The 25,512-nt window shown below is 51.3% G+C and overlaps 1 protein-coding gene across 4 annotated transcripts; it reads right to left on the reverse strand.

Moving 5' to 3' along the window:
• Nucleotides 1–1,323: 1,323 nt before the first annotated feature.
• Pdlim7 (PDZ and LIM domain 7) lies at nt 1,324–20,185 on the reverse strand. Of its 4 annotated transcripts, none has more exons than XM_045153291.1 (13): nt 20,096–20,185; nt 18,987–19,087; nt 13,871–14,022; nt 13,733–13,763; nt 12,822–12,838; nt 12,434–12,570; nt 12,268–12,304; nt 11,265–11,320; nt 10,905–11,136; nt 8,116–8,296; nt 1,996–2,116; nt 1,795–1,910; nt 1,324–1,665 (listed from the first exon to the last, which is right to left on the reverse strand). In XM_045153291.1, exons 2-13 carry the CDS (start codon nt 19,080–19,082, stop codon nt 1,579–1,581), a joined length of 1,263 nt encoding a protein of 420 aa, XP_045009226.1. In that variant the 5' UTR covers nt 19,083–19,087; nt 20,096–20,185; the 3' UTR covers nt 1,324–1,578. The 4 variants fall into 4 exon arrangements, with proteins under 4 accessions (XP_045009226.1, XP_045009225.1, XP_004665121.1 ...); XM_045153290.1 differs by lacking the exon at nt 12,822–12,838 and adding an exon at nt 13,194–13,312; XM_004665064.2 differs by lacking the exons at nt 1,324–1,665; nt 1,795–1,910; nt 1,996–2,116; ... (1 more) ...; nt 10,905–11,136; nt 11,265–11,320 and adding an exon at nt 11,734–12,084.
• Between the last annotated feature and the right edge of the window lie 5,327 nt (nt 20,186–25,512).

A 25,512-nucleotide genomic window follows, 5' to 3' on the forward strand; every position in this document is an offset into this window, starting at 1 on the left:
AATAAAACATTTTAAAGAAAAGGCAGGGCTGGAAAGAGGGCTTGGTGGTTACAGCATAAGTCAGCATGGGCTACAGTGGTGAGTGCTTCAACAATATCAAAAAAAGAAAACAAGCCGGGCGTGGTGGCGCATGCTTTTAATCCCAGCACTCGGGAGGCAGAGGTAGGAGGATCGCCATAAATTCAAGGCCACCCTGAGACTACAGAGTTAATTCCAGGTCAGCCTGGACCAGAGTGAGACCCTACCTCAAAAAAAAAAAAAAAAAAAAAAGAAAAAAAAAAAAAGAAAACAAGCCGGGCGTGGTGGCGCATGCTTTTAATCCCAGCACTTGGAAGGCAGAAGTAGGAGGATCGCTGTGAGTTCGAGGCCACCCTGAGACTACATAGTGAATTCCAGGTCAGCCTGGACCAGAGTGAGTCACTACCTCCAAAAAACAAACAAACAAACAAAAAACCTAAAGTGCTCGTGAGCAGGACTCTGGTGGCACACGCCTGTAATCCCAGCACTAGGGGGCTAAGGCAGGAGAATTGTCTAGAGTTTGAAACCAGCTTGGTGAAATCCAGGCCAGCCTGGGATCCAGAATGAGATCTTGTCTCCCTCCCCCCACCGCAGACACAGCAAGACAGAGGGGGGCGGGGAGAGGGAGAAGGAAGTAACTGCAGGCATCTGGCATCAGGAAGAGAAGGGACCCGGTGGGGGGTGGGGGGGGAGACCATGAGATGATGTAAGCAATGTCTGGAACATACAAGATGCCTAGGCACGCTGTCCTGGCTCTCTCTCATCCGCTGGGTTCACTGGGTCCCCTCTCCACTGCCTTCCCCTGGCTCCTGCCCCCTGGACCACTGTCCCAAGCCTTCAGTTCACTTTGCTCTTGGGGTTCCTTTCTACAACATCCAACAGAACTAGCCCCTTGGGTATTCCATCCTTCCTGTGCTTTCGCCGTCCTTGCTCAGTTCCCTCACTCTGATACAGTGACCCCTACAACCTGGGGCTACCTTCTCCAGCCCCACGTGGATGGAGGATGGCAGATGGCACCTGTCATCCACTGGCACTCGCAGCCTTTTATGCCACACCTCTGCAGGCCCATCCCCAACTCCCCTGTCCCATCCTCCAAGGCAGGATTGAACAGTGGGTTCCCTTACATCTGTGGGCACTGGGCCCATCACATGGTGGTGCCTACTCTAGGTGACCATGCACCTTCCATGTCCCCTTCTTGAGAGGACCAAGCTGGGCCAGCTCCAAAAAAACGATCTTAACCACCCCACCCCCACTCTGAAATCTCATCTCTCCTGATGCACAGGACAAGGCACACAGCACACAGCACACAGTTGGACTGTCGTTTATTGTGGCACTGGAGCGAACTGGGCCTGGTGTGGCCAGCACTGGTGTGTGATGATGGTGAAGGAAGTGTGTAGGGGCGTGAAGGGGGTGAAACAGGGCCCAGGGAACCTCGGGCTCCTGCCAAGAGTTGGGGTTGGGGCAGCCATTACCAGCCCTCTCCATAAATGTTGGAGGTGATCACTCCAGAGTTCTCACTCTTGGGGTCGGGGTGGGGTGTCAGCAGCAGGCAGGAGGTGCTCAGACATGGGAGAAGGCGTGGCTCTTGCAAAGTGGCTTGTCCTTCTTAGAGTAGAAGGTCTTCCCTTCTAGGTTGATCTGACATATCTGGGGACAATGAAGGAAGAAGGCCCAGTTACACAGGACTGGGGGCAGTGGGAGAAGCACTGTCTCAACCTCTCACTCATCCCTCAGGCGAGGAGGTGGAACAGAGGGTGTTGGGGGAAGGGCGCTCACCGCACACACGAAGCACGTGTCATGCCAGCTGAAGCCCAGGGCCTCCAGGAAGCGATCGCCAGCATCGATCTTAAAGTCACAGCCTCGACATTTTGTGCCAAACATCTTCTCATAGTCTGGGGAGGGGAGAAGAGAAGGGGTCCTGGATCCATGCCTGTTCCATGCCTAGTCCCTCCGTGCCCTCACTGGGCCACCCGGTACCTCGCTCGCAGTAGGGTGCCCCTTCCTCCATGTAGAAGGCCCTGTTACGAATGGGCGTCTTGCAGGCAGCACAGGTGAAGCAATGGACATGCCAGGTCATTTTCAGGGCATGCATGATCTCCTGGAAAAGACCAGTCACTGTCAGGCTTCGCCACTCTTCAAAGGCATGGGAACGCTGGCATGAGCTGAGCCCTCCCACATCTCCTGCCAAAAACTCCATGTAGAGATGGGCATGGTGGCACATGCCTTTAATCCCAGCACTCAGAAGGCAGAGGCAGGAGGATCACCATGAGTTTGAGACCACCCTGAGACTATACAGTGAATTTCAGGTCAGGCTGGGCTAGAGAAAAACGTTACCTCGTAAAACCTAAAAAAAAGGTCCATGTATACATCCATGGCTCCCAGGGCTTCAATGCCAACTGCCCAGGTCCCATGTCAGGCTTTGGAATTGTCATATCCAAACAATCTCCCAATCTTCCTACCCCAAACTCACTCCTCCCATCTGCTCAGGCCACACTCCTTCCTCACTTCAATTTCAAGAAGAATGGGCTGCAGAAAAGACTTAGTGGTTAAGGCACTTGCCCACAAAGCCAAAAGAGATTCCCCAAGACCCACATAAGCCAGATACACAAAATGGCACATCTACCTAGAGTTTGTTTGCACTGGCTAGAGGCCCCGGTGCACACATTCTCTCTCTCTGTCCCTCCAAACCTGCCATTCTCTCTGCTTATACTCTCGTGTTGATCTTGCCACACTGGCCTCTTGCCTGTCACTTGAGTTGGGACTGTTCTCTACCTACATGTCTCTACCCCAAGTACTTCAAGTCTCTCTCTGCCTCTTCCCTCCTTTTAATTATCTGCACAATATCAACTTTCCAGATGGTCTCCTCTGGTGCCAGTGACTACTGTCCTTGTCTAACTTAACCTCACCAACACCCTCAAAGGATCTGCAACTCACTCTCTCTTCCTCATCCTTCTGCCTAAAATCTTGGGCCAGGAGGACATGGAGCTTCACCTGTGCAGTGACTGGATCTGTCCCTGTGGTGTATTCTGTGTGAGTCGAGCTAAACTTGCTCTATTGGAGGTGGGAAGAGAAAGCATAGGTTTACAAGATGAGATATCTCTAGGGGTGGACCGGCCATCTCTGGGACCCTCAATCTGTGAGGGCCAGAGACATTCAGATCTGAAGCAGACAGGAAGCAGTGTGGGAGCCCTGGTTAACAGTTTCATCTCCTTGTGAGACATGCCTGCTGCTTATCCTGGAACTGAATATTAGAGTCCAGCCTTGCAGCCAAGCGTCCCAGATACCACCTCTGCAAGGGCCAAGGGTCACTAGGGACCTCAAATTCTGCTTCTTGGGGTGGTGACTGGTTCACTTGAACATGCCTAGAAGACACAGGTTGAACCCTTATGTTAAGATGAAATCATCTCTCCCTCTCTCTCTCTCCTTTTTCATGGTAGGATCTCACTCTAGCTCAGGCTGACCTGGAATTCACTATGTAGCCTCAGGGTGGCTTTGAACTCATGGTGATCTTCCTAACTTCTGCCTCCCAAGTGCTGGGATTAAAGACATGAGCCACCACGCCCAGCCCTAGTGCAGAGTTTGTGGGTCCTGGGGAATTGAACCTGAGTCCTTTGGTTTTGCAGGCAAATGCCTTAACCGTTAAGCCATCCCTCCAGCTCTGTTTTGTTTTTAAAGGTAGAGTTTCATGCTAGACCAGGATGACCTGGATGTACTCTCAGGGTGGCCTCGAACTCTTGGTGATCCTCCTACCCCTGCCTCTCGAGTATTGGAATTAAAGCCTTGCACCACTATGCCTAGTCCAGATTAAAAAATATATATTTTATAATTTTTTTGCACGTGTGTTTGTGTGTGTGTGTGTGTGTGTACATGTTAGTTCCACCAGGGTTTCTTGTCACTGCAATTGAACACCAGATGCTTGCACCACTATTTGGGTGTCGGGGAATTGACCCCAGACCAGAAGGCTTGGCAAACAAGTATGTTTAGCTGCTGGGCCATCTCCCCAGCTCCCTAGCCCAGTTTTAAATGATAGCTATTGATTCAGAAATTAAAGTGTAGCCATGCAAGACGACACCTTCCTCTGGAACGGCTCACGACCCTTTACATCTGTATCCCTCTACCTCGGTATCCTGCATCTATCTGGAAACCACACTGGCTAGGAATCTGTTTGCCTCTGACATCCCTCTTGCCCTGGCAGAGGCTCCTGCGGACACCAGTTGTCTGGCTGGTGTTCACTTTTCTTCCTGTCCCACAGGAAGCTTTCTGAGGTTCCGCTGACCTACCTCCAGCTCCAAACCCCTCCCACCTCATCCTCGCCCACCTCTCAGGTTTTGCCTTTTGATATGATACTCCCTCTGGCTTATCTTTCTTCAAGAGGACTCCTCCTACCCATGTTCAGAGTCCTCTTAAAGGCCACTTCCATCCACTTGCTCAAGTGTTTACTGATCACTTTCTATGAACGGGGAATAGTGCTTAAAACAAACAGCCCTATTTTCAGGCCCTGTCCACACCTAGGGAAGCAAGAGGAGAAGAAAAGGACTGGGGTATAGTGAGCAAATTGTGGAGGGCCTAGTCTGATGGGAAGGGTGGGTGGTAGGAAAGACGTTCCTGAGGAAGTGACAGTTAAGTCCCAGTTCAGAAAGCAGCGAGGTAAAAAGGGAATTGAATGCACAAAGATCCTTTGGTAGAGGGAATAGAGTTCATTGACAGAAAAGGAAAGGTCTGCAGGGCTGAGGCATGAATGAGAGAGGCACCAGACTTAATGTGAGGGACTAGACTTAAGAGCCCAGGGAGATGTGGAGATGGCTCAGCAGTCAAAGAGCACAGGTAACCCCAGACTGGGCCAGTTCTCTGCTAACAGGATTCCCGCTAATTCTGCAGAAATAATCATACTGCCCTGTGCAGGCCTCCTCGCGCTCTGGTCTAAGCACTCTAAGAGTGTGTCCTGACGGTGGGCATGGAGTCAGTGGCAGGGAGTATCTTCAAGGAACTACTGGGCAGTACAAGTCCCTACTGGCACACCTGGTATACTGGTCCCCTGGGAGGGTAAGGTTGGGCTCCCTAAGGGTTTATCTAGAGACTCTGCAAGGAGGATGACCCTGGATATGGGGGCGCATGCCTGTTAATCCCAAAACTCAGGAGGCTGAGGTAGGAGTATTGCTGTGAGTTCAAGGCCAGCCTGGGTTTGGAATGATGGGCTGAGATCCTACAGATTGAGCCTCAGGTCAGCCTGAGCTACAATGAGACCCTGGCTTCAAAAAAAGAAAAGGTGGGGGAGGGCTGGGGAAATGGTCTAACAGTTAAGGTGCTTGCCTGCAAAATCTAAAGATCCAGGTTTAATTCCCCAGTCCCCTCTTAGCCAGATGAATAAGGTAACACATTCGTCTGGAGTTTGTTTGCAGTGGCTGGAGGCCCTGGCATGTCCATTCTCTCTCTGTCTCAAATAAATAAATAATTTTTTTTTTTGTTTTTTCTGAAGTAGGGTCTCGCTCTAGCTCAGGCTGACCTGGAATTCACTATGTAGTCTCAGGGTGGTCCCGAACTCATGGCGATCCTACTCATATGGCATTTATATCTTATTAGGAATTCTAAGCAATGCAGAGATGCTTGGAAGTATGTAGGAGAATGCGTACAGGTCACATGCAAACACTGCACTGTCTTATGTAAGAGACTTGAGTATCTCCCTCCCTCCTTTTTTTTTTTTCAATATTTTATTTTTATTTATTTATTTATTTGACAGAGAAAGGAGAGAGAGAATGGGCACGCCAGGGCCTCCAGCCACTGCAAACAAACTCCAGATGCATGAGCCACCTTGTGCATCTGGCTAATGTGGGTCCCGGGAAATTGAACCTGGGTCCTTTGGCTTTTGCCTTAACCACTAAGCCATCCCTCCAGGCCCTTCTCTTCCTTCTTATGCGTGCTTGCCTGCGTGCGTGCGCCAGTGTATGGGCATGTCAAGGTCTCTTGCTGCTGCAAATGAATCCCTGTGGTGGCTATGGGTGGCTGAGGAACTGAACCCAGGCTGGCAGACTTTGCAAGCAAGAGCCTGTATAACCTCTGAGCTGTCTCCTCAGCCCCTAGGAATTCTTGTGATCAAAATAACTGTTTCAAGTGCCACAGTGGGCTTTGCTGCTATACTGGCCAAAGCAGTTCCAGTTGGTAAAACAGCTGTCTCTTGGCCTATCCAGCAGTTCCTTTCTTTGAGTAATGTCATCCTGGTTTTATTTATTTATTTTTTTGGTTTTCCGAGGTAAGGTCTTGCTCTAGCTCAGGCTGACCTAGAATTCACCATGTAATCTCAGGGTGGCCTCCAACTCATGGCAATCCTCCTACCTCTGCCTCCCAAGTGCTGAGATTGAAGGCATGCAGCACCATGCCCAGCTAGTTTTAAAATAAATATATATATATTTTAAAATATATATATATATTTTAGTTTTTCAAGGTAGGGTCTCACTCTAGTCCAGACTGACCTGGAACTTACTCTGTAGTATAGGATAGATTTGAACTCATTGTAATTCTCCTATCTCAGTCTCTCAAGTACTGATATTAAAGGTACATGCTGGGCTGGAGAGATGGCTTAGCGGTTAAGCGCTCACCTGTGAAGCCTAAGGACCCCGGTTCGAGGCTCGGTTCCCCAGGTCCCACGTTAGCCAGATGCACAAGCGGGCGCACGCGTCTGGAGTTCGTTTGCAGAGGCTGGAAGCCCTGGCGCGCCCATTCTCTCTCTCTCCCTCTACCTGTCTTTCTCTCTGTGTCTGTCTCTCTCAAATAAATAAATAAATTAAAAAAAAAAAAGTACATGCCACCATACCAGCTTTATCCTCGTTTTATTTTAAGACACCAATCATTATCCCTCACTCACTCATCTATAGTTCAAGGAAAGCTCAAAGCCACTCATCAGCATTGCCAGGGTCCGGTCATGGTGGTACATGCTTTTAATCCCAGCAGTTGGGATACAGAAGTTCAGAACTGCTGTGAGTTCAAGGCCAGCCTGAGACCTTACATTGGGGAAGGAAAAAAAAAAACAACACCCAAAACAATGTTGCCAGGGCCTGGCCAAACAAGAGCATGGGGATTGGTTCAGAGACAGTGTGACTCAAGCTAGGCCAGTGGGCAGGACCACGGGGACTTCCGACTGAGACGGTTTGTGGAGTTAAGATGGTGAGATGGAACCTTGGAGACAAGGTGGTATCACCTTTGCCACTTGGCAGGGAAAAGCTTGCTGGGAATGAAGCCAACAGAGGTGAAAATGGGCAAAAAGTACCCAGAGCCCGCTGGAACTGAAATTAGTCCTTTGTGCTATGCAGTTATTGGGTACATTTCATTCCTTTTGAGGTCTTTTTTATTTGTTTGTTTCAAGGTAGTCTCACTCTAGCCCAGGCTGACCAGGCACTCTGTAGCCCCAGACTGGCCTCATACTCACAAAGATCCTCTTACCTGTGCATCTGGAGTGCTGGGATTAAAGGTGTGCACCACCACACCCAGCTGGTAAGTATTTTTAAAATAAAACCTTGGGGGCTGGAGAGATGGCTTAGAAGTTAAGGCGTTTGCCTGCAAAGCCAAAGGATCCCGGTTCGAGTCTCCAGGACTCAAGTAAGCCAGATGCACAAGGGGGTGCGTGTGTCTGGAATTTGTTTGCAGCGGCTGGAGGCCCTGGCGCATCCATCCTCTCTCAAATAAATAAATTAAATATATTTAAAAAATAAATAAATAAAACCTTGGTCTTTTGTTAGGACTACTGTGGCTAACATAAAGTGACACCATTATTAGACCATCTTTTTAGGCCAGAGTCTTGCTGGGTAGCGCAGGCTGCCTTAGGATTCATGATCTTCCTGCCTCTGCCTCCTGCATGCTGGCATTACCGACATGTGCCATCATGCCTGAGGCGAGGCTTTTTCCTTCCTCTTTCTTTCTGTACTGTAGGGTTGAACCCAGAGCTCTGTGCATGTGGTACAAGTGCTCCATCACTGAGCTACACCCTCGGCTTTAGTAGCCTGTCTGGGACATTCAATGCAGAGAACTAAGTCTGGCAGCTCCTCAGTACTGACAGGCCCAAGATTCACTGTCGCCCACCTCCACCCACCAGCCAGCCCCACTCACACCAGTGATCTTCTTTTTGCATTTGGCACAGCTGGGCGCATAGCGTACATCATAGCAGGAGGGGCAGAAGATAGCCCCCTTTTCCTCAAAGAAGCCACCCTCTTCCAGGACCTTCCCACACTGGCTGCACACAAACTCCTCAGGGTGGTATGCATGGCCCAGCGCCACTAGGTAGCGGCCCCTGCAGGGAGGCAACGGGGAGAAGGAATCATATGCAAATGAGGCAGAGGTTCAACATAGGTTACTGAACACCCATCTTCCAAAGAGAAAGGAAGACAGGCTTCAGAAGTGGCTTGTCCAAGATTGCACAGCGAGAGTGAGCAAGCTGGAAGGGGGCCAGCTCTGTCATGATACACTTCCTTGATAATGGGAGAAGCAGTTTTAGTGCCCAGACTGGATGGGTGCTGATGGCTTGAGGTTTTGTTTTTTTTAAATATTTTATTTATTCATTTGAGACGAGAAAGAGATAGAAAAGCAGAAAGAGAATGGGCATGCCAGGGCCTCTAACCACTGCAAATAAACTCCAGACACATGCGCCACCTTGTGCATCTGGCTTTACATGGTTACTAGGGAATCGAACCTGGGTCCTTTGGCTTTGCCAGCAAGCGCCTTAACCACTAAGCCCCTGGCTTGAGGTTTTACTAAGACATCCCTGAGGGACTGGTATCGGGCGTACCGATGAACATCTGAGCAGACCCTGATGAGCAGACCCTGTCCTGCCTGCCTGTTCCATTTGGCCTGGACAGGAACCTGAAGGTCCTAAATGATAAATGCAGATATCAGAAGGAAGGGAGCTGGCATGATGGTTCAGTGGGTAAGGTACTAGTTGGCACACAAGCACGGGGACCTGAGCTCAGAACTGCAGCACCCACATAGGTGCCAGGCATGGTGTGTGTGTGTGTGTGTGTGTGTGTGTGTGTGTGTGTGTGTCTGTCTGTGTGTGATCCTAGTCCTGGGGGCAGAGCCAAAGAATCCAGGGCTCACTGGCTAACGAGTCTAGTTAAAAATTGGTAAGCTCTAGATTCTGGGAGACTCTGTCTCAAAGAATAATAATATAGAATACTATAATAGAGGAAAACACCAGATGTTGACCTCTGGTTTCCACACACACACTCATGTGCATTTGCACACACATGTCCACCCACATATGAATACATACACACACACACACACACCCAATACATGCAAAAAGAAAGAAAGAAAAAAAATGGAGGGAATGTTTTTTTCTTTGGGTTTGTGTTGGTTTTTCGAGGTAGTGTCTCGCTGTATCCCAGGCTGGCCTCAAACTCACACAGACCCTCCTACCTCGGCCTCCCAAGTGCCAGAGTGCTGGGACTAAAGGTATGCGCCACCATGCCCAGCAGAAGAGGGCTTTGAGAGCTGATAGACAAAATGGAGCAGACTAGGGCCAGAGAACTAGGAAGGTTCTAGAACCTGGCACAGATTCTGGCAGGCTGTGCCACCCTGGTGGGCTCCTGGGAGCAATAACTAAAGGTCTTCTAGCCTGTTGCTTTGAAAGCAGAGGTTTAGCAGAAAGTAAACATGAGGGAGGCAGCAAGGGTGAGCACAGGCCCTTCTCCATCCAGACAGCAGCAAGGCCAGAGGGACGGCTTCAGGGAGTCCCTGCGCTTCTTGCTTTTCATTAGAGGACATTGCTACAGGTTGGTGTGGATGGGGTAGTACTGCAGGATTAAGAATTTGAGAACTGGGCCGGGCGTGGTGGCGCATGCCTTTGATCCCAGCACTCGGGAGGCAGAGGTAGGAGGATCGCCATGAGTTCGAGGCCAGCCTGAGACTCCATAGTGAATTCCAGGTCAGCCTAAGCTAGAGTGAGACCCTACCTCAAAAAACAAAATAACAACAACAAAAAAGAGAATTTGAGAACTGGGCTGGAGAGATGGCTCAGTGGTTAAGATGCTTGCCTGCACATCTGAACAACCTGAGCTTGATTCCCCAGTACACACATAAAGCCTGATGCACAAAATGACACATGCATCTGGAATCAGCTTGCAGTGGCTGGGGGCACTAGTGAACCCATTCTTTCCATCTCTTCTATCTCTCTCTGCTTGCAAATAAATAAAATTACTTTAAAAAAAAAAAAACTGAGCCAGGCATGGTGGCGCACGCCTTTAATCCCAGCACTTGGGAGGCAGAGGTAGGAGGATCGCAGTGAGTTCAAGGCCACCCTGAGACTACAGAGTTAATTCCAGGTCAGCCTGGACCAGAGTGAGACCCTACCTCGAAAAACAAACAAACAAACAAACAAAAAAAAGTAATAATAAATAAATAAATAAAAAACTGAGAGTCAAGCAAGGCATGGTGGTGCACGCCTTTAATCCCAGCACTTGACAGGCAGAGGTAGGAGGATCACTGTGAGTTTAAGGCCAACCTGAGACTACATAGTAAATTCCAGGTCAGCCTGGGCTAGAGCAAGACCTTACCTCAAAAAAACAAGAAAAGGAGAAAGGAAGGGAGGAGGGTACTTAATAGGCTGATATTGTATATATGTAAGTACAATGATTGAGATGGGGAGGTAATATGATGGAGAATGGAATTTCAAAGGGGAAAGTGTGGGGGGGGGGGAATTACCATGGGATATTTTTTTATAATCATGGAAAATGTTAATAAAAATTGAAAAATAAAAAAATAAAACAAAAAAGGAAAGAAGAAAGAAAGAAAGGCGAATCTGAGGACTCAGACCAGATTCCTATCTCACTCCAACTGGGACTTAAATCCTTACTCTCCCTGAGGAGCGGCTAAAGCAAAATGAAGAGAACAGGACCACCCACCGGATAATCTTGTGGCACTGGTGGCACACAGGAGTCTTGCCATCGTTGCTGCCCCCTCCTGATGCAGCCTGCACAATGGAGGTGCGATTCTGCAGAGGCGTGGGCGTGGCCGGCTGGCTGTGCCGCGTCAGCACTGTGCTGGTTTTGTCTGGGGCATAGCGCTCCGCAAACGCAGGGTCGACGGCCCAGGGCGGGCGGCTGGTGGGACTTGGGGTGGTAGGGCCTGCCAGGGCTGACGACAGCGGATCCAAGGGGATGCTCAGGGACCCCAAAGAGCCCAGGACAGCCTAGAAGAGCCCACCAACCCTCTGCCCCTGGAGGCTGCCCACCCTTCCTTAGGCCCAATCCACTCTCTCTTACCAGGCCAGGAATCCTGGGGTGTAGATGGGGCTGGGGCTTCTGTCCTGGGCACCTGGCTGCAAGATCTGCTATTCAAGGTCTTGCCTGGCTGAAGTTCCAGGCACGGTCCCCCCACAACCCCCTTAGTTGTGTTAGCCCTAGGGGAGTTGCCTAGATGTCTAAAATTCTCTGGGCTGGGCTCCCCAAGACCTTCAGGAGTAGGGATGAGAAGGGTGCTTCTCTTCTCCTAGGTAGGTTCCAGCTATCTGGTCTGCTGGGTGTGGCAGTGGGGTAAGGGTGAGGCTTCTATTCCTAGTGAACTCTTGGGGTTCCTCTTATTCAGAATCACGGGCAGGGCAGGGCCCTCTTTGTTAGGTCTCTCTCCCGCTGAGACACAGATCGGCAGAGCCACAGCGAGTCTAACCATTGAACACCCTGTCTCCACCCGTAGCACAACCGGACCCACCAAGACAGAAGACAGAGGCAGAGAAAGCGGCACTGAGAATGTTTATTTCCACGCTCGAGATATGCGGACCCGGCAGACGGCAGCACCATAGGGCAAAGAGGGAAGGCAGTGTCAGACGGAGCCAGGCCCTGTGCCAGGAGGGCTGCCAGGGTCAGACCAGCAGGAGGTTCAGGCCAGGGGCACAAAAGGGGTAGGCGAGGTAGGCAGAAGCTGGAGGTACCAAGCAGGTGCCCCTGGCGGGTGGGCAGAACATAGAAAGAAAAGCAAAGAGGGCTGGGCTACGACTGCACGTTGAGCACGTGGGCAGAGCGCTGGTGGTGCCAGTCCCGGAGGTGCGTATAGCGTGGGCTCTGCAGCTCCAGGACATACTTTTCCCTGAGGGGCAGAGAGAGAAGGAGGAGGAAGTGAAAGGAAGAAGGGAAGATGGAAGGAAGGCAGGAAGGAAGGAAAGGAAAGGAAGAAGGGCGGGAGGGAAGAAGGGAGGAAGAGCCCTGCCAGGGGAGGACTGGAGCGGAAGAGGCAGGCGGTGAGGGCGAGGGGCCAGTGCCCGGCTTTTACCTTGATTTCTTCTGGTGCTCCTCATCCGGGTCTTGCACTGAGGGGACAGAAGCAAGCGTTGAACAAGAGAAACAAGCATCACCGTAAGCCTCGAGCCCTGGCAGAGTTGGGCCTGGGCTAGGGACAAGACTGTCCTCCCTGCCCCCCCCCCCCGGCTGGCACTTACTGAACTCGGTGCCCGTGAGGTGGGCAAGGATGCGGAAGGAGCGGGACTGGCCTGTCCCCGGCCGTGGCCGCCAGTCTTCGGTGTCCTCCATCAGCCGCTGCTTGCTGGCATTGGGGACCAGCGGTTTGAGCGGCTGTCTGTGGGGAGGAGGGAGCTCAGAACCTCCGGCTCGTGGGTGGGCAGCGGGGGCAGCCCCTCCCAGGGTTTGGTATGCATGGGTTATGGTGATGGGGGACAGAAGGGAGGGACGAGGAAGGTGAGACCAAGGGCCCTGCTGGGTGGGTGGGTAAGTGACAGAGGGAAAAGGGCAGCCAGGGTAGGGAGGGGCCACTGCCCAGAGTGCCAAAAAGGAGGGAAGAAATTGGACAGGAAGAGGGAGCTCACTGACTTGTCAGGGGTCTGCACCTGTGAAGGAAATAGACAGATAGACAGATAAAGGGACAGACACGGGGGAAGATAGATGGGGGACTCAGAACAGTTGGCGGGGGTAAGGTGGTACTGAGTATCTGAGGCTCGGTTGGCCCAACACCAATCCCCAACCCCAGGCCACCCCAGGAGGGTAGAAACTGAGCAGGAGGCCCACATCCTTCCGAGGGTCTCTGTGCCTGCAGTCCCGCCCAGCCTCAGGGGTCACTGCCACACGGTTACCAAGCTGGGGTGCAGCACAAACTGAGCAGTAGCGGGCAGCATGGGTGGGGCCACAGGAGGACTGGACAGCATGGGCAGTGGGCAGGAGTGAGTGGGCAGGGGGCTGACGTACCCATTGTGCTGTGGGGCGCTGTCAGCGAGTGGGGGCACCCCAAAGGGCCGGGCCGTCTTGTTGAGGGAGGCGCTGGGTGCAAAGGTGTACCGCGGGGGGTCCGCGGGAGGGGTCAGGGCCTGGGCAGAGACAGAGCCAGGCAGGGCGGGTGGGAGTGGGGTGCCCCCCCCAAGGGAGAGCGGCAACACTTGCTCTACCCCCACACATCTGGCCAGAGGCTAAGGGAAGGCGCAATGAGGACCTATTCACAGGGCTCATTTGGAAGTGATGCTCTCAGCCCACTCCGGACCAAGGGGAGGGTAATGAACATATACAGCACAGGCTGGTGGGAAGGAGGCGGGCAGACGGACGAGACAGGCAGACACGCGTGGCATCCGGACCGTGCGGCAGCTCCCAGTTCCCCAGACCCTCCCATTCTGGCATCTGCCCTCTGATCCCAGCCAGGGATTGGGGTGTCAAGGTTTGGCTAGGGAGGGCAGGTTAGCTCAGGAGCCCAAGACCCTCCCTGCCACAGCCCAGATGTGTAGGGTCCAGCTTACCTTCTGTGGTTTGCTTTGAACTGGTTGGGCCCTGGAGGAAAAGAGAAAATAGTGACGGTAGGTGCGTTAGGCCAGAGAGCATACCCACTCCCCCGGCCACCAGCTGGTCAACACCCCCCCACACACCCCCACACACACCTGCTGAGACCCAGGCTGAGGCGCTCCCCACAGGCACGGATCTTGTTCTGGGCCTCGATGTGTGTGAGGCTCCCTGCGTTTTCACCATCTATGCTCAGCACCCAGTCGCCTACAGCCACCCCAGCATGTGCGGCTTTGCCTCCAGGAGTGAGCTGTGGGGGGAGAGTGGGTCACACGGGAGCCGGGAACCACGCAGTCCCAAGTGAGGTCAGCAGCAGTCAACCCCACTTATACTAAGATGCCTTACTTCAACACCTCCAGAATTTGAAGGCCTCTTCAGGCAACATTTCCCTAGGTAGCTGCTGGTAAAATGAGCCTGGGGGTGGTAGAGCTACACCATTTAACCTATTCCACTGTTATTTAGTCATCTGCCTCCAGGACACTCACTCACAACCCTACACAGTTAGCTAATAGCTGCCCTCAGACTAAACCCCAAATTTCTGGCCTATGCCCATAGGCTTTGGAGGCCCCTGTTGGACTGTAACACAGGCTGTTCTATCTACCAGCGATGTCATTTATGGCCAGCCAGCGTTGCTGAGGCTGGCTAGGGTGGATTGAATGAGATGTGTTTTGAGTACTTGTTCCCATCTGGTGGTAGTTTGGGAAGTGGAGGCTTGCTGGAGGAGGTGTGCTGCTAAGGGTGGGCTTGGGGGTGTTATAGCCCGAGACAGAGCTTCCCCCAGACAGAGCTAGCTCCCTCTTGCTGCTTCCTGCCAGCTGCTGTGGTAAGATGTGGCATCCAGCCTCCGCTCTGCCATCCCTTCCCTGCTATGATAAAGCTTCTTGGGACTTAGGCCAAAATAAACCCTCTCCTCCCATCAGCTACTTCTGGTCGGGTGCTTTGTTCCAGCAATGCGAAGATAATTACAACACTGGGCTGGAAGGGCCTCAGAAAGGTTTTTCAGGGTCGCCTCCATCCAGGTCCTTGGCAGTACTCCACCTCAGGCCTAAAAGTCCTGGTTCCTTCCCTAGAAGTACTTCTCAAACAGGTTCTTGCTCCCAATGCAACACACTCCATTCTCCTGTGACCAGGACACTTCCCAGCTAATGCCGGTGGCCACCATTCCTCCAGGCCCACTGTGTCTCCTTGTTGCCAAGGAAACCAGGGATTCCCAATCAAGAGTTTATGCAGCCAGGTGTGGTGGGCACATGCCTTTAACCCCAGAACTCAGGAGGCAGAGATAGGAGGATCGCTGTGAATTCGAGGCCACCCTGAGACTACACAGTGAACCCTAGGTCAGCCTAGGCTAGAGAGAGACCCTACCACAGGGGAAAAAATAAAGTTTATGCAAGGATGGTGGTGGGAGAGGGGAGCATGGTGACAGTGGCCGGCCTGAGCCTGCAGGGCCACTCAACCATCTGCCAAGGAGCCTGGTTCCAAATAGAGCAGGCTTGACTGACACATCCGAGGTGCCAGGAATTGAGGGGTATTAGCATCTCAAGGCCCTAGGCGGCTCCCCAGGTGGGCTGGCATACAGATGGTGCTGAGGCAGGTAGAGGGAAGGTGAGAAGTGCCAGAGGACAGAGGGGCTGGTACAGAGACTTTCCAGCACTAGGACAGAAGGAGCGCTGGGCTTGACAGCTGTTTCATGTCTGCAGGGGAGGTTAGAGGAGCGGAGAGCAGATGAGTCAGAACCCTTCTTTCACCTGCTAAATAATAAAGAGTGAGAACAGCAATTTACACTTACAGAGCACCTAATATATTTTTCTTAATTTTTTTTTGTTCATTTCTATTTATTTATTTGAGAGTAACAGAGAAAGAAAGAGGCAGATAGAGAGAGAAAATGGGCACGCAGGGCATCCAGCCACTGCAAACGAACTCCAGATGCGTGCGCCCCCTTGTACATCTGGCTAACGTGGGTCCTGGAAAATCGAGCCTTGAACCGGGGTCCTTAGGCTTCACAGGCAAGCGCTTAACCCCCCACCCCAGAGCACGAAATATTGACGCCACATCCTCCACACACCTGCAAGAGCTTCTGGGACGTACACCGTCCACAGTCAGAAAAAGAGGACTGCAGAGCCAGGTGTGGCGGCGTACACCTTTAATCCCTGCACTTGGGAGGCAGAGGTAGGAGGATATGACTGAAAGTTCGAGGCCACCCTGAGACTACATAGTGAATTCCAGGTCAGCCTGGGCCAGAGTGAGACCCTACCTCAAAAAAAAAAAAGAAAGAAAGAAAAGAAAAAGAGGATTGCCAAACACCTTCAGTCATCCAGTTAGCAAGAGGCAGGACTAGGACTTGACCCTTACCAGAAGGTTCCACCACTCTAGGTCATCTCTACTAAATATGAGGTCTCAACTGAGGGAGCACCACGCCCAGAAAGACTCACGGATATCAGGTATGGTGTTACAGGCTTATAATTCCTCACTCAGGAAGTGTTGAGGCAGGTGGATTGGGAGAGCTCAAGGCCAGACCCTGTCTCAAAACCAAACCTCCTTGATGCCTTGGCTGGGTTTGGGGTCTACATCTCCTGTCTCACCTGTATTTCAACACAGGGCTTTATAATGGACACAAGGAAGTGACAGCCTAGAGGGGAAGTGACTTACTCAAGGTTATGGTGAGTCAGTAAAAGAAGGGAAACCTGGTTCAGCCACTCCCTCCCACACAGCCTGAGACCAGTGTGGGGTCTTGAGGTGAGGAGAAACAACTGGCTCCTTTAAAAAAAAAAAAAAAAAAAAGGAGTGGCGGGGCTGGAGACATGGCTTAGTGGTTAAGACACTTGCCTGTGAAGCCTAAGGACCCAGGTTCGATTCTCCAGTTCCCTTGTAAGCCAGATGCACATGCATCTGGAGTTCGTTTGCAGTGGCTAGAGGCCCTGGTGTGCCCATTCTCACACTTTTTCTCTCCATCTGTCTCTAATAAATAAAAAAATCTTAAAAAAAAAAAAAAAAGAGTGAAGGAGTGAGAAACTACTTCCTCCCCCGAGGTGAACCAAGAAGGACACGTGAGAGGGACAGGACAACGGTCAGAGAGGTGGGAAAGAATCACCAGAGGGAAGGTTTTGAGGGGGCTGGGGGATAAAGGAGGGAAAAAGCCAGGGGGCTGGACAGTGTATCAGCGTGGGTGAGTCAGCCTGAGGGCTCCACGGAGCAGCCCAACCCCCTAATCCCAGACGTTACCTCATCTCCCAGGCCTGGGCCCACAGCCAGCCACAGTCCCTCCCTCCTCCCTACAGGATGGGGTCAGGGGAGGGGGAGGGGGCTGACCCATCTCAGGAAAGACCACCCCAGGCATGCACCCATCAGGGCCCAGACCCAACTCTAGAACAGGGCTCAGCTAGCTGCCTCACCCACATGCTAAGATTGCTGACAAGGGAGGCCAAGGCCCAGAACATTCCCGAACAGGCCATATCTGAGAGATTATCATTATCGGTGAAGAAACTGAGGCTTGGCTAGCGGAATGGCTTAGCAGTTAAGGTGTTTGCCTGCCAAGTCTAAGGACACAGGATTGATTCCCCAAGACCCACATAAGCCAGACACACAAGGTGGCGCATGCATCTAGAGTTAATCTGTAGTGGCTGGAGGCCCTGGAGTGCCCATCATCTCTCTCCTCTCTCTCTCTCTCCGTCTCAAATAAATAAATAAAAATATTTTTTAAGAAAGAAAGAAAAGAAGAGAAAAGAAAAGAAAGGAAACTGAGGCTGAGACCTGCCATACTGGCCAGCACTTTCATAGAAAGAGGATGGAGGGCTACCCTGAAGACTGCTGGGGTACGTGTGGGGAGAAGGATCCACTGCCCCCCCCCCAGTTCTGCTGGCAGGACCGATTCTGGGACAACCCCATGAAAAAAATCCCTTGAAAGAAAAGTGTCTGCCCGCCTTCCCTGGCCACCATGTCCAGCTAACACAGACAGACAGTGCCTTGACACCCCTCGGAATACGCAGTGTGTGGAAACATTCAGGCCCCTTTGGGCTGGGCTTGCCCTGAGCTTCCTGCCAAGAGCTGCCTGCCCACTCTGTGGCTGGGTGGGCCTCTCTAGGCAGGCGGATGTCAGGGCAGGAAATCCCCACCCCCTTTTGACCCCTAGGCTAGTCAGAGATACCAAGCCCAAGGACTGGCGTCACCCACTCCGGAGTGGAAGTTTGCTCTGAGTCTCACGACCAGATCCTACTGCTGGAACTGCAGCCTGCTGGCTGACCAGGTAGGGTGCCCATCAGGGACCCAAACCTAGGCTAACCCTTTTGGAATCTCTAGACTAGCCACTGTAGAGCATCCCAGCCAGAGCTACATTCTTGGGCTTATAAGGCAATTCCCCTGGTCACAGGGAGGAGCCAGCTCCCAGCTCCACCTCCAACAGAACAGACTCAGTAACCAGCTATAGAGTCTTAAGGCCAGCCTCATATCTCTGCTTAGGGTCAAAGGCCACCACATCCTGAATGGGGCTGGTGGATGAGGATGCTAGTCCTCACATAGGTTGGGAAGAGACTTTCTTTAAACTCACAAAAAGTACGGGTCATCCTGTGCCTCAATTAAAAATCTTTGCACTTGCCAGGCGTGGTGGCACATGCCTTTAATCTCAGCACTCGGGAGGCAGAGGTAGGAGGATCGCATGAGTTTGAGGCCACCCTGAGACTGCATAGCGAATTCCAAGTCAGCCTGGGCTAGAGTCAGGCCCTACCTTGAAAAACCAAAATAAATAAATAAAAATAAAATGAATTAATTTAAAAAAATACTTGCTCTGGCATGGCCTTGAAGAACGAAGCCCGCTATGTTCTCTGACTTGGCAAACAAGATGACAAATGCTACTCCATGGTAGTGAGGTTAAAGAGCCTGCGTTAGCCTGGCTCCGCACACTGCTCTTTCAAGCTAAGACATTTCCTGGAGATGCCAGGATCCCATTCCGTGGAATGGACTTCTCCTTGGCACTCAGAGATGGTCACAAGGGCGTGGTGTAAATGTCATCAGGTACAGTGCCAACATAGGGAAGTCCGAGGGCTCCTCTTGCAGCATCCACCAGTTGGGATTCTTGCAGTAGATGTCTATCACATAGTTGAACCTGGATTATCTCCTTGTCTTTCGGGCCCTGGCTTCCTCCAGCTGTTTCCTCCCATCACCCGCTCAAAACCTGATCACCCGTGGGTCCTTGGGGGAACCCATTTCCCAATCTAGGCTCACCCGGGAAATGGAAAGTGGCACATTGAAGTCCTTGCCTCCTTGTAGCCGGAAGCCCCAAGGTGCTGGCCCCTCCAGCACTACCTTGAAGGACTCCATGGCTCCTGGCAGAGAGAGAAGTAAAAGAGAGTTAAGCCAGCACTGTGAGTGGGCAAGTGGGTCCTGATCTGGTCACTGGCCTTGGACAAGTACCAACCAGGCACGGGTAGACGCTGAACACACACACAGGCAAGGGTAGGCAGGTACCGCTTGTCTGGTTTGGCTGGGCGGCTGGCAGGCACACCTCACTTACAAAGACAATGTCAGCCCCATCCCCTCACTGGCCCCCCTCCCTTCCCTGCACTGGGAGGGTAAGGAGAACCCCCATTCAAGCTCAAGGTCCTATTCTCATGCAGGGGTGGGCTACACAACTAACTTGGCACGGTTTCCCCTGCAAAGCCAGCGCGCAGAGCCTCAGGAGGGCGGCAGGGTGAATCAGGGGCCGGCTCTCCTCCCGCCCCCAGGTCCCGGCAGGCAGGCAGGCCGCGGCTGAAGCCTGCTAGGACTATATAAGGCGTGTAAACTGACACTGTGCGGAGAGTCAGCGGAGGAGCACTTGGGGGCTTGGGACGCGAGGGGGAGGGGTGGAGGCGGCGGCTGGAGCGGGTCCTAGCCATTCCTGGGCCAGCCGAGGTTGCTGGGAGCCAGGGCGGGACCCCTGGGAGCTAAGTGGGGGTGGGGGGGAAAGAATTCGGGTGCTGCCCCTATGAACAGCAGTGAGGGCCAGGGTCCACAGAGCGTGGCCAGAGAGGGCAGCAGGGGGAGTCCTTTCTGGAAACCATCGCCCACCCCAGGACTGGTGCCACCCATGCAGGATGGTCCCACCCCGACGTGACTTAGTTTCCCCTCTGCTCTTCCCGCCTTTGGCCCCACGCTACGGGTCCCCACCACAGGAAGCAGCGCCGGCGCCAAGCTCCCCCGCCACGGGCTGCTCCGCCGCAGGAAGGCGGGGGCGGAGGCAGGGGCCTGCCCGAGGGAGCCCGGCGCTGCCCTCGACCCCTCCCTGCCCTCAGCTGGCCATTGGATCCCACAAGGTGCGCAGCCCAAGACGCCGTCCCCGCGATCGCCTGTACCTGCTCTGCCCCACGGGGGCCGCTGTGCCACCGCCGACTCCCGGGAGCCGCGCTGGGATCCGCCGCCCGGAGCTCTGACTCCGCCTCCGTGGACACCGTCCGCTTTGAGTCCGCGCGAGGGGGCGGAGCCTCAGGCCACGCCCACCCCAAGGCCACGCCCTCTCCGGGCCGCTCTAGCGGACGGCCTCTGCGCTCCGTGGGAGGCTCCACCCCATCCTTCGGGCCCCAGCCAATCAAGAAGCGCCCCCCCCACTCTTCTAAGGGGGACGGGGTCCTCCACCCTCTCTCCCGAACCGGGCGGGACCTGGGCGGCGGGACGGTGACAAGGTGACGCTGTGCCCAGTCCCTTGCGCCTCCCACTGGCTGCGTGGGAGAAAAGAACCGACCTTCTGTAAAACAGGCCTAGACTTCTCACCTTAGTTTCCTATGGAGGGTCCCTACCCTCCTGTCAAGGTCGCCGTAAAGGTCAGTATGGTAAGTGCCACTGGGGACTTGGGATAGAGACTGGAGAGGTGGGGGAATTTGAGCAAGACTGGATAGTTTCAAGTTAGGTTTCTAGGGGGTTGAGGATGTTGCTCAATGATAGAATACCTCCTTATCATGTGGGAAACCAAGCACTCTAACAACAAAATTAGATGGTAGGTAGATGGCTCAGTGGCTAAGGCGTTTGCTTTCAAAGCCCGCCCAAGGACCCGGGTTTGATTCCCCAGTTCCCATGCAAAGCCATATGCACAAGATGGTACATGCATCTGGAGTTTGTTTGCAGTGTCTGGAGGCCCTGGCGTGCCCATTCTCCTCTCTCTCTCTGTCCCTCTTCTTCTTTCTCTCTCAAAAAATAAAAGATTTTTAAGGGGCTGAGGATAGGGCTTAGCGGTTAGGGCACTTGCCTGCAAAGCCAAAGGACCCAGGTTCAATTCCCCAGTATCCATATAAAGCCAGATGCACAAAGTGGCGCATGTGTCTGGAGTTATTTGCAGTGGATGCAGGCCCTGGTGTGCCCATTCTCTCTCCTTCTCATATAAATAAGTAAATTAAATATTTTTTTTAAAAAAAGATTTTTTAAGGGGAAGAGAAAGGAAGGGAGGAGGGTACTTAATAGGTTGATATTGTATATATGTAAGTATAATGATTGTTATGGGGAGGTAATATGATGGAGAATGGAATTTCAAAGGAGAAAGTGGGGGGGAGGGAGAGAATTAACACGGGATTTTTTTATAATCATGGAAAATGCTAATAAAAATTTAAAAATAAAATAAAATAAAATAAAAAAGATTTTTTAGGGCTGGAGAGAGGGCTTAATGGTTAAGTGCTTGTCTGTGAAGCCTTAGGACCCCCATTCCAGGCTCGATTCCCCAGGACCCATGTTAGCCAGATGCACAAGGGGGCACCCGCGTGGCTGGAGGCCCCGGCGCGCCCATTCTCTCTCTATTTGCCTATTTCTCTGTCTGTCGATCTCAAATAAATAAATAAAAATTAAAAAAAATTGTTTGAGATATTTTAATTTAAAAAAGAAACCATAAAAAACAAAAAAGATATTTTAAATATTTTATTTATTTATTTGAAAGAGAGAAAGAGGGAGGGAGAGAAAAAGAAAAGGAGAGAGAGGGCACGCTAGGGCCTCCCGTCACTGCAAACGAACTCCAGATGCATGTGCCCCCTTGTGCATCTGGCTTATGTGGGTCCTAGACCATCGAACTGAGATCCTTTGGCTTTGCAGGCAAACGCCTTAACTGCTAAGCCATCTCTCCAGCCCCTACAAAAAGATTTTTTTAAAAATAAATAAGGGGAGCTTTCCCATCCCCTGTCCCTAGACAGTCGGCAGCTGGGCAGGTCTGGCGCTCCCATCCAGCACCAAGCACACGCTGTTGGGGTGGATAGCATCCATTCGCACCCCACTACAGAGAAGGTAGCTCCGCCAGCGGGGTGGAATAAGGGGTTCCCTTGGAGGTGTCCTCAGAGTCTACTTTGTTCCCAGCTTCAGCCAGAGCAGCCATGGCAAGCAGAAGGGAAAATTGAGCTCATAGGAATGAGTTAGTGACCAGTTTCACCCTCCCGTAGTATCACATCCTAGTCCCTAACCCTGCTTGATTTTATGTGTGTGCATACATGGATGTGCGTGCATGTGCGTGCACACAAACGTATGTATACCAGGGTTTCTTGACCCTGCAAATAAATGACAAATGTTTGGCTTTATATATATATATAGTGCCTTAACCACCAAGCCATCTCTCCCTCCTCTTTTTTTTTTTTTCAAGGTAGGGTTTCACTCTAGCCCAGGCTAACCTGGAATTCACTCTGTAGTCTTAGGGTGGCCTCGAACTCATGGCAATCCTCCTACTTCTGCCTCCCGAGTGCTGGGATTAAAGGCGTGCACCACATGCCCAGTACTCCTCCTCCTCCTCTGTTTTAACTAAGTCATTTTTTTTATTGTCAATTAAAAAGTTATCTATCCAGGGATACCTCCAGTGAGTTGTTGGCCAGGGAGGTCTCTGATGCCCCCAAAACATTATAGGCCATTGCCGAGGCCCTTGGTTTCCCACCAGGAATAGATGGTAAGACCCTATTGCTGAAGACTCCACATACTTGGGCTGCAAGGCCACTGAGAAATCCTGCTGGAACTGAGCTGGTAACCTCCTCCATGTAGACCAGCTGAGAGAAAACTAGAAGAAGGCATTCTTCATGTAGTTCAATGGGAGAAAGAGATATCACCAATGAAGATACTCAACAGTGGACACTGCAAGCCTTATAGTTGGCCAGCCAGCTCAAATGAGCCAACGGGTACAATAGTGGCACATCTGCCATGGTGGAAACCAACTGCCCTCCAATTGGACTGGAGGCCCGCTCCATGGGGGGAAACACATCCCTGATACTGAAAACTTAAAACAGAGGTAGTCATGAGCCCTAGGGGTGTAACATCTGCTGATGTCTGGAAAAATGTATATACTATGCTTATCAAACTGCCCAGTAGGCACTTCTCTTAATATTTATACCCTTATATTAATGTTACTCTCACTTTGGGTAGAGAATCTTCTCTTTTCAGATGGCAGTGACTTTGGGATGACTCAGAAGGTACCATAGTGCTGGAAAGAAGTGACTGGAGTACTGAGTAACATCTCGATCACACCTTCCAAGGCTCAGGGTCTAATGCGGAAGAGGTGGCAGAAAGAATGTAAGAGCCAAAGGAAGGGTAGGACTCCTTACAACGTGCTCCCTCCAGACATAAAATGGCCTGGATATCCAAGACCTCATAGTGCCTGACACTACCTACACAAGACCATCATAAGAGAAGGAAAAGATCATGACATCAAAATAAAAGAGAGACTGATTGAGATGGGGAGGGGATATGGAGAATGGAGTTTCAAAGGGGAAAGTGGGTGGGGGAGGGAGGGTATTACCATGGGATATAATCATGGAAAATGTTAATAAAAATTGAGGAAAAGGGCTGGAGAGGTGGCTTAGTGGTGAAGTGCTTGGCTGTGAAGCCTAAGGACCCTGGTTCGAGGCTCGGTTCCCCAGGTCCCACGTTAGCCAGATGCACAAGGGGGTGCACATGTCTGGTGTTCGTTTGCAGTGGCTGGAGGCCCTGGCATGCCTATCCTCTCTCTCTCTCTCTGTCACTCTCAAATAAATAAATTTTTTTTTAATTGCGGGAAAAAAGTTATCTGTCCAAAACACTTATCTATTTGTATACGTGTGTGTGTGCATATGCACCACTGCAAATGAATGCCCATCCAGTTTTATATGGGTGACTGGGGCATTGAACCCCTGGACCAGGCTGGCTTCACATGGATACTGAGAAACAACCTGGCAGTCTTTGCAAACAAGCACCTTTAACCACTGAGCCATCTTCCTGGCCTTTTATTGACAGTTTTTATGCGTGTGCATTCCCTCACTTTCTTTTTTCTTTTTTTCTTTTTGAGGCAGAGTTTCATGTAGCCCAGGCTGACCTGGAATTCACTCTGTGATCTCAGGCTGGCCTCCAACTCACTGTGATCTCCCTACCTCTGCCTTCTGAGTGCTGGGATAAAGGCGTGCGCCACCACACCCGGCTTTCGCTCCTCTTTTTCTGAAATAGAGTCTCTCTACATAAATTGGGCTGGCCTGAAACTTGCATCCATCCTCCTGCCTCTACCTATTGAGCCTTGGGATTATAGGCATGTGACACTATACCCAGCCTCTTCCCCTTCTGAAATCACCCTTTACTCAGGCTTCAAGGATTCTCTTCCTTCAATGGCCTTGTCTCTTCTCTAGATGGCTCTTTATCTGCCTCTGGTCTTGACCATTGGATATCTGTACTCTCTTCCTAAGCCCTCACCCTGTCCTTTGGCTTTCATTAGTACTCATATGCCTAGGACTCCCAAATCATAGGGCAGCTTGGACCTCTCCCCAAGAACTCCAGGCTCTAATATTTAATAGCCTGTCTGGATGTCTTTTAGCTGTCTCAAACCATATGCCGTAATTCTGACTTATGCTTTTCCTAACGCCTTCCTGGTACTAGTCAATAGCTTCACCACTCATCCAAGGGATTCAGCATAACCTATAAAGTTGGGCTTCCTTTCATGTCTCTGTCACCCCTAAATTCTGCAAATTCCAACTTGAAATGTTTTCACAGCCAATCATGGTTGCTGCTGTGGCCCCAACCACTATTAGCTTAGGCCTGAACCCCTGTATCAGCCTCCTAGCTGATCTCCCCGCTTTTACCCTTGCCCCCTCCAGAGTCTTCATGCGGTAGCCAATGCGATATTTTTAAAAGCAGAAATCACACCTCAGCTTTTAGCATCCCAGTAGGCTCACGCTGCATTTAAAATAAAACTAAAATCTTTAAGATCTACACAACACTAAGAAACTGGGTCAAGAGTTGGGTCTTGTGGTATTGGTCTGTTTAAGTCTAGCTACTGGGGAGTCTGAGGCAGGAGAATTACAAATTCAAGGTCATTCTGGGCCACTTAGACCCTGTCTTCAAAAGTAAAATAAAGAAATAAATAAAGGGTTTGGGATATGATTCAGTGGGAAAGTGCTGGCTTAGCTTGTACAAGGGCTCAGGTTTGAATCTCTAGTGTTAATTAAAAAAAAAAAAAGAAAGAAAGTAAGAAAGAAAGAAAAAAAATGAAACTGGGTCAAGCTCTGCCTAGTACTTGCATGCTCCACTTAATCACTTTGTCTCAGTATTTCTTTTCTCTTTTTAAATTTTTGTTTTTCAAGGTGGGGTCTTGCTCTAGCCCAGGCTGTCCTGGAACTCATGGTGATCACGTGATTAAAGGCATGCACCACCATGCCCAGCTAATAAATTTCTTTCTTTCTTTCTTTTTAAAATTTTTTGTTTATTTTTATTTATTTATTTGAGAGCGAGAGACAGAGAGAGAAAGAGGCACAGAGGGAGAGAATGGGTGCTCCAGGGCTTCCAGCCTGTGCAAACG

The sequence above is a fragment of the Jaculus jaculus genome, chromosome 6, assembly GCF_020740685.1.
Source record: "Jaculus jaculus isolate mJacJac1 chromosome 6, mJacJac1.mat.Y.cur, whole genome shotgun sequence".
NCBI lineage: Eukaryota > Metazoa > Chordata > Mammalia > Rodentia > Dipodidae > Jaculus > Jaculus jaculus.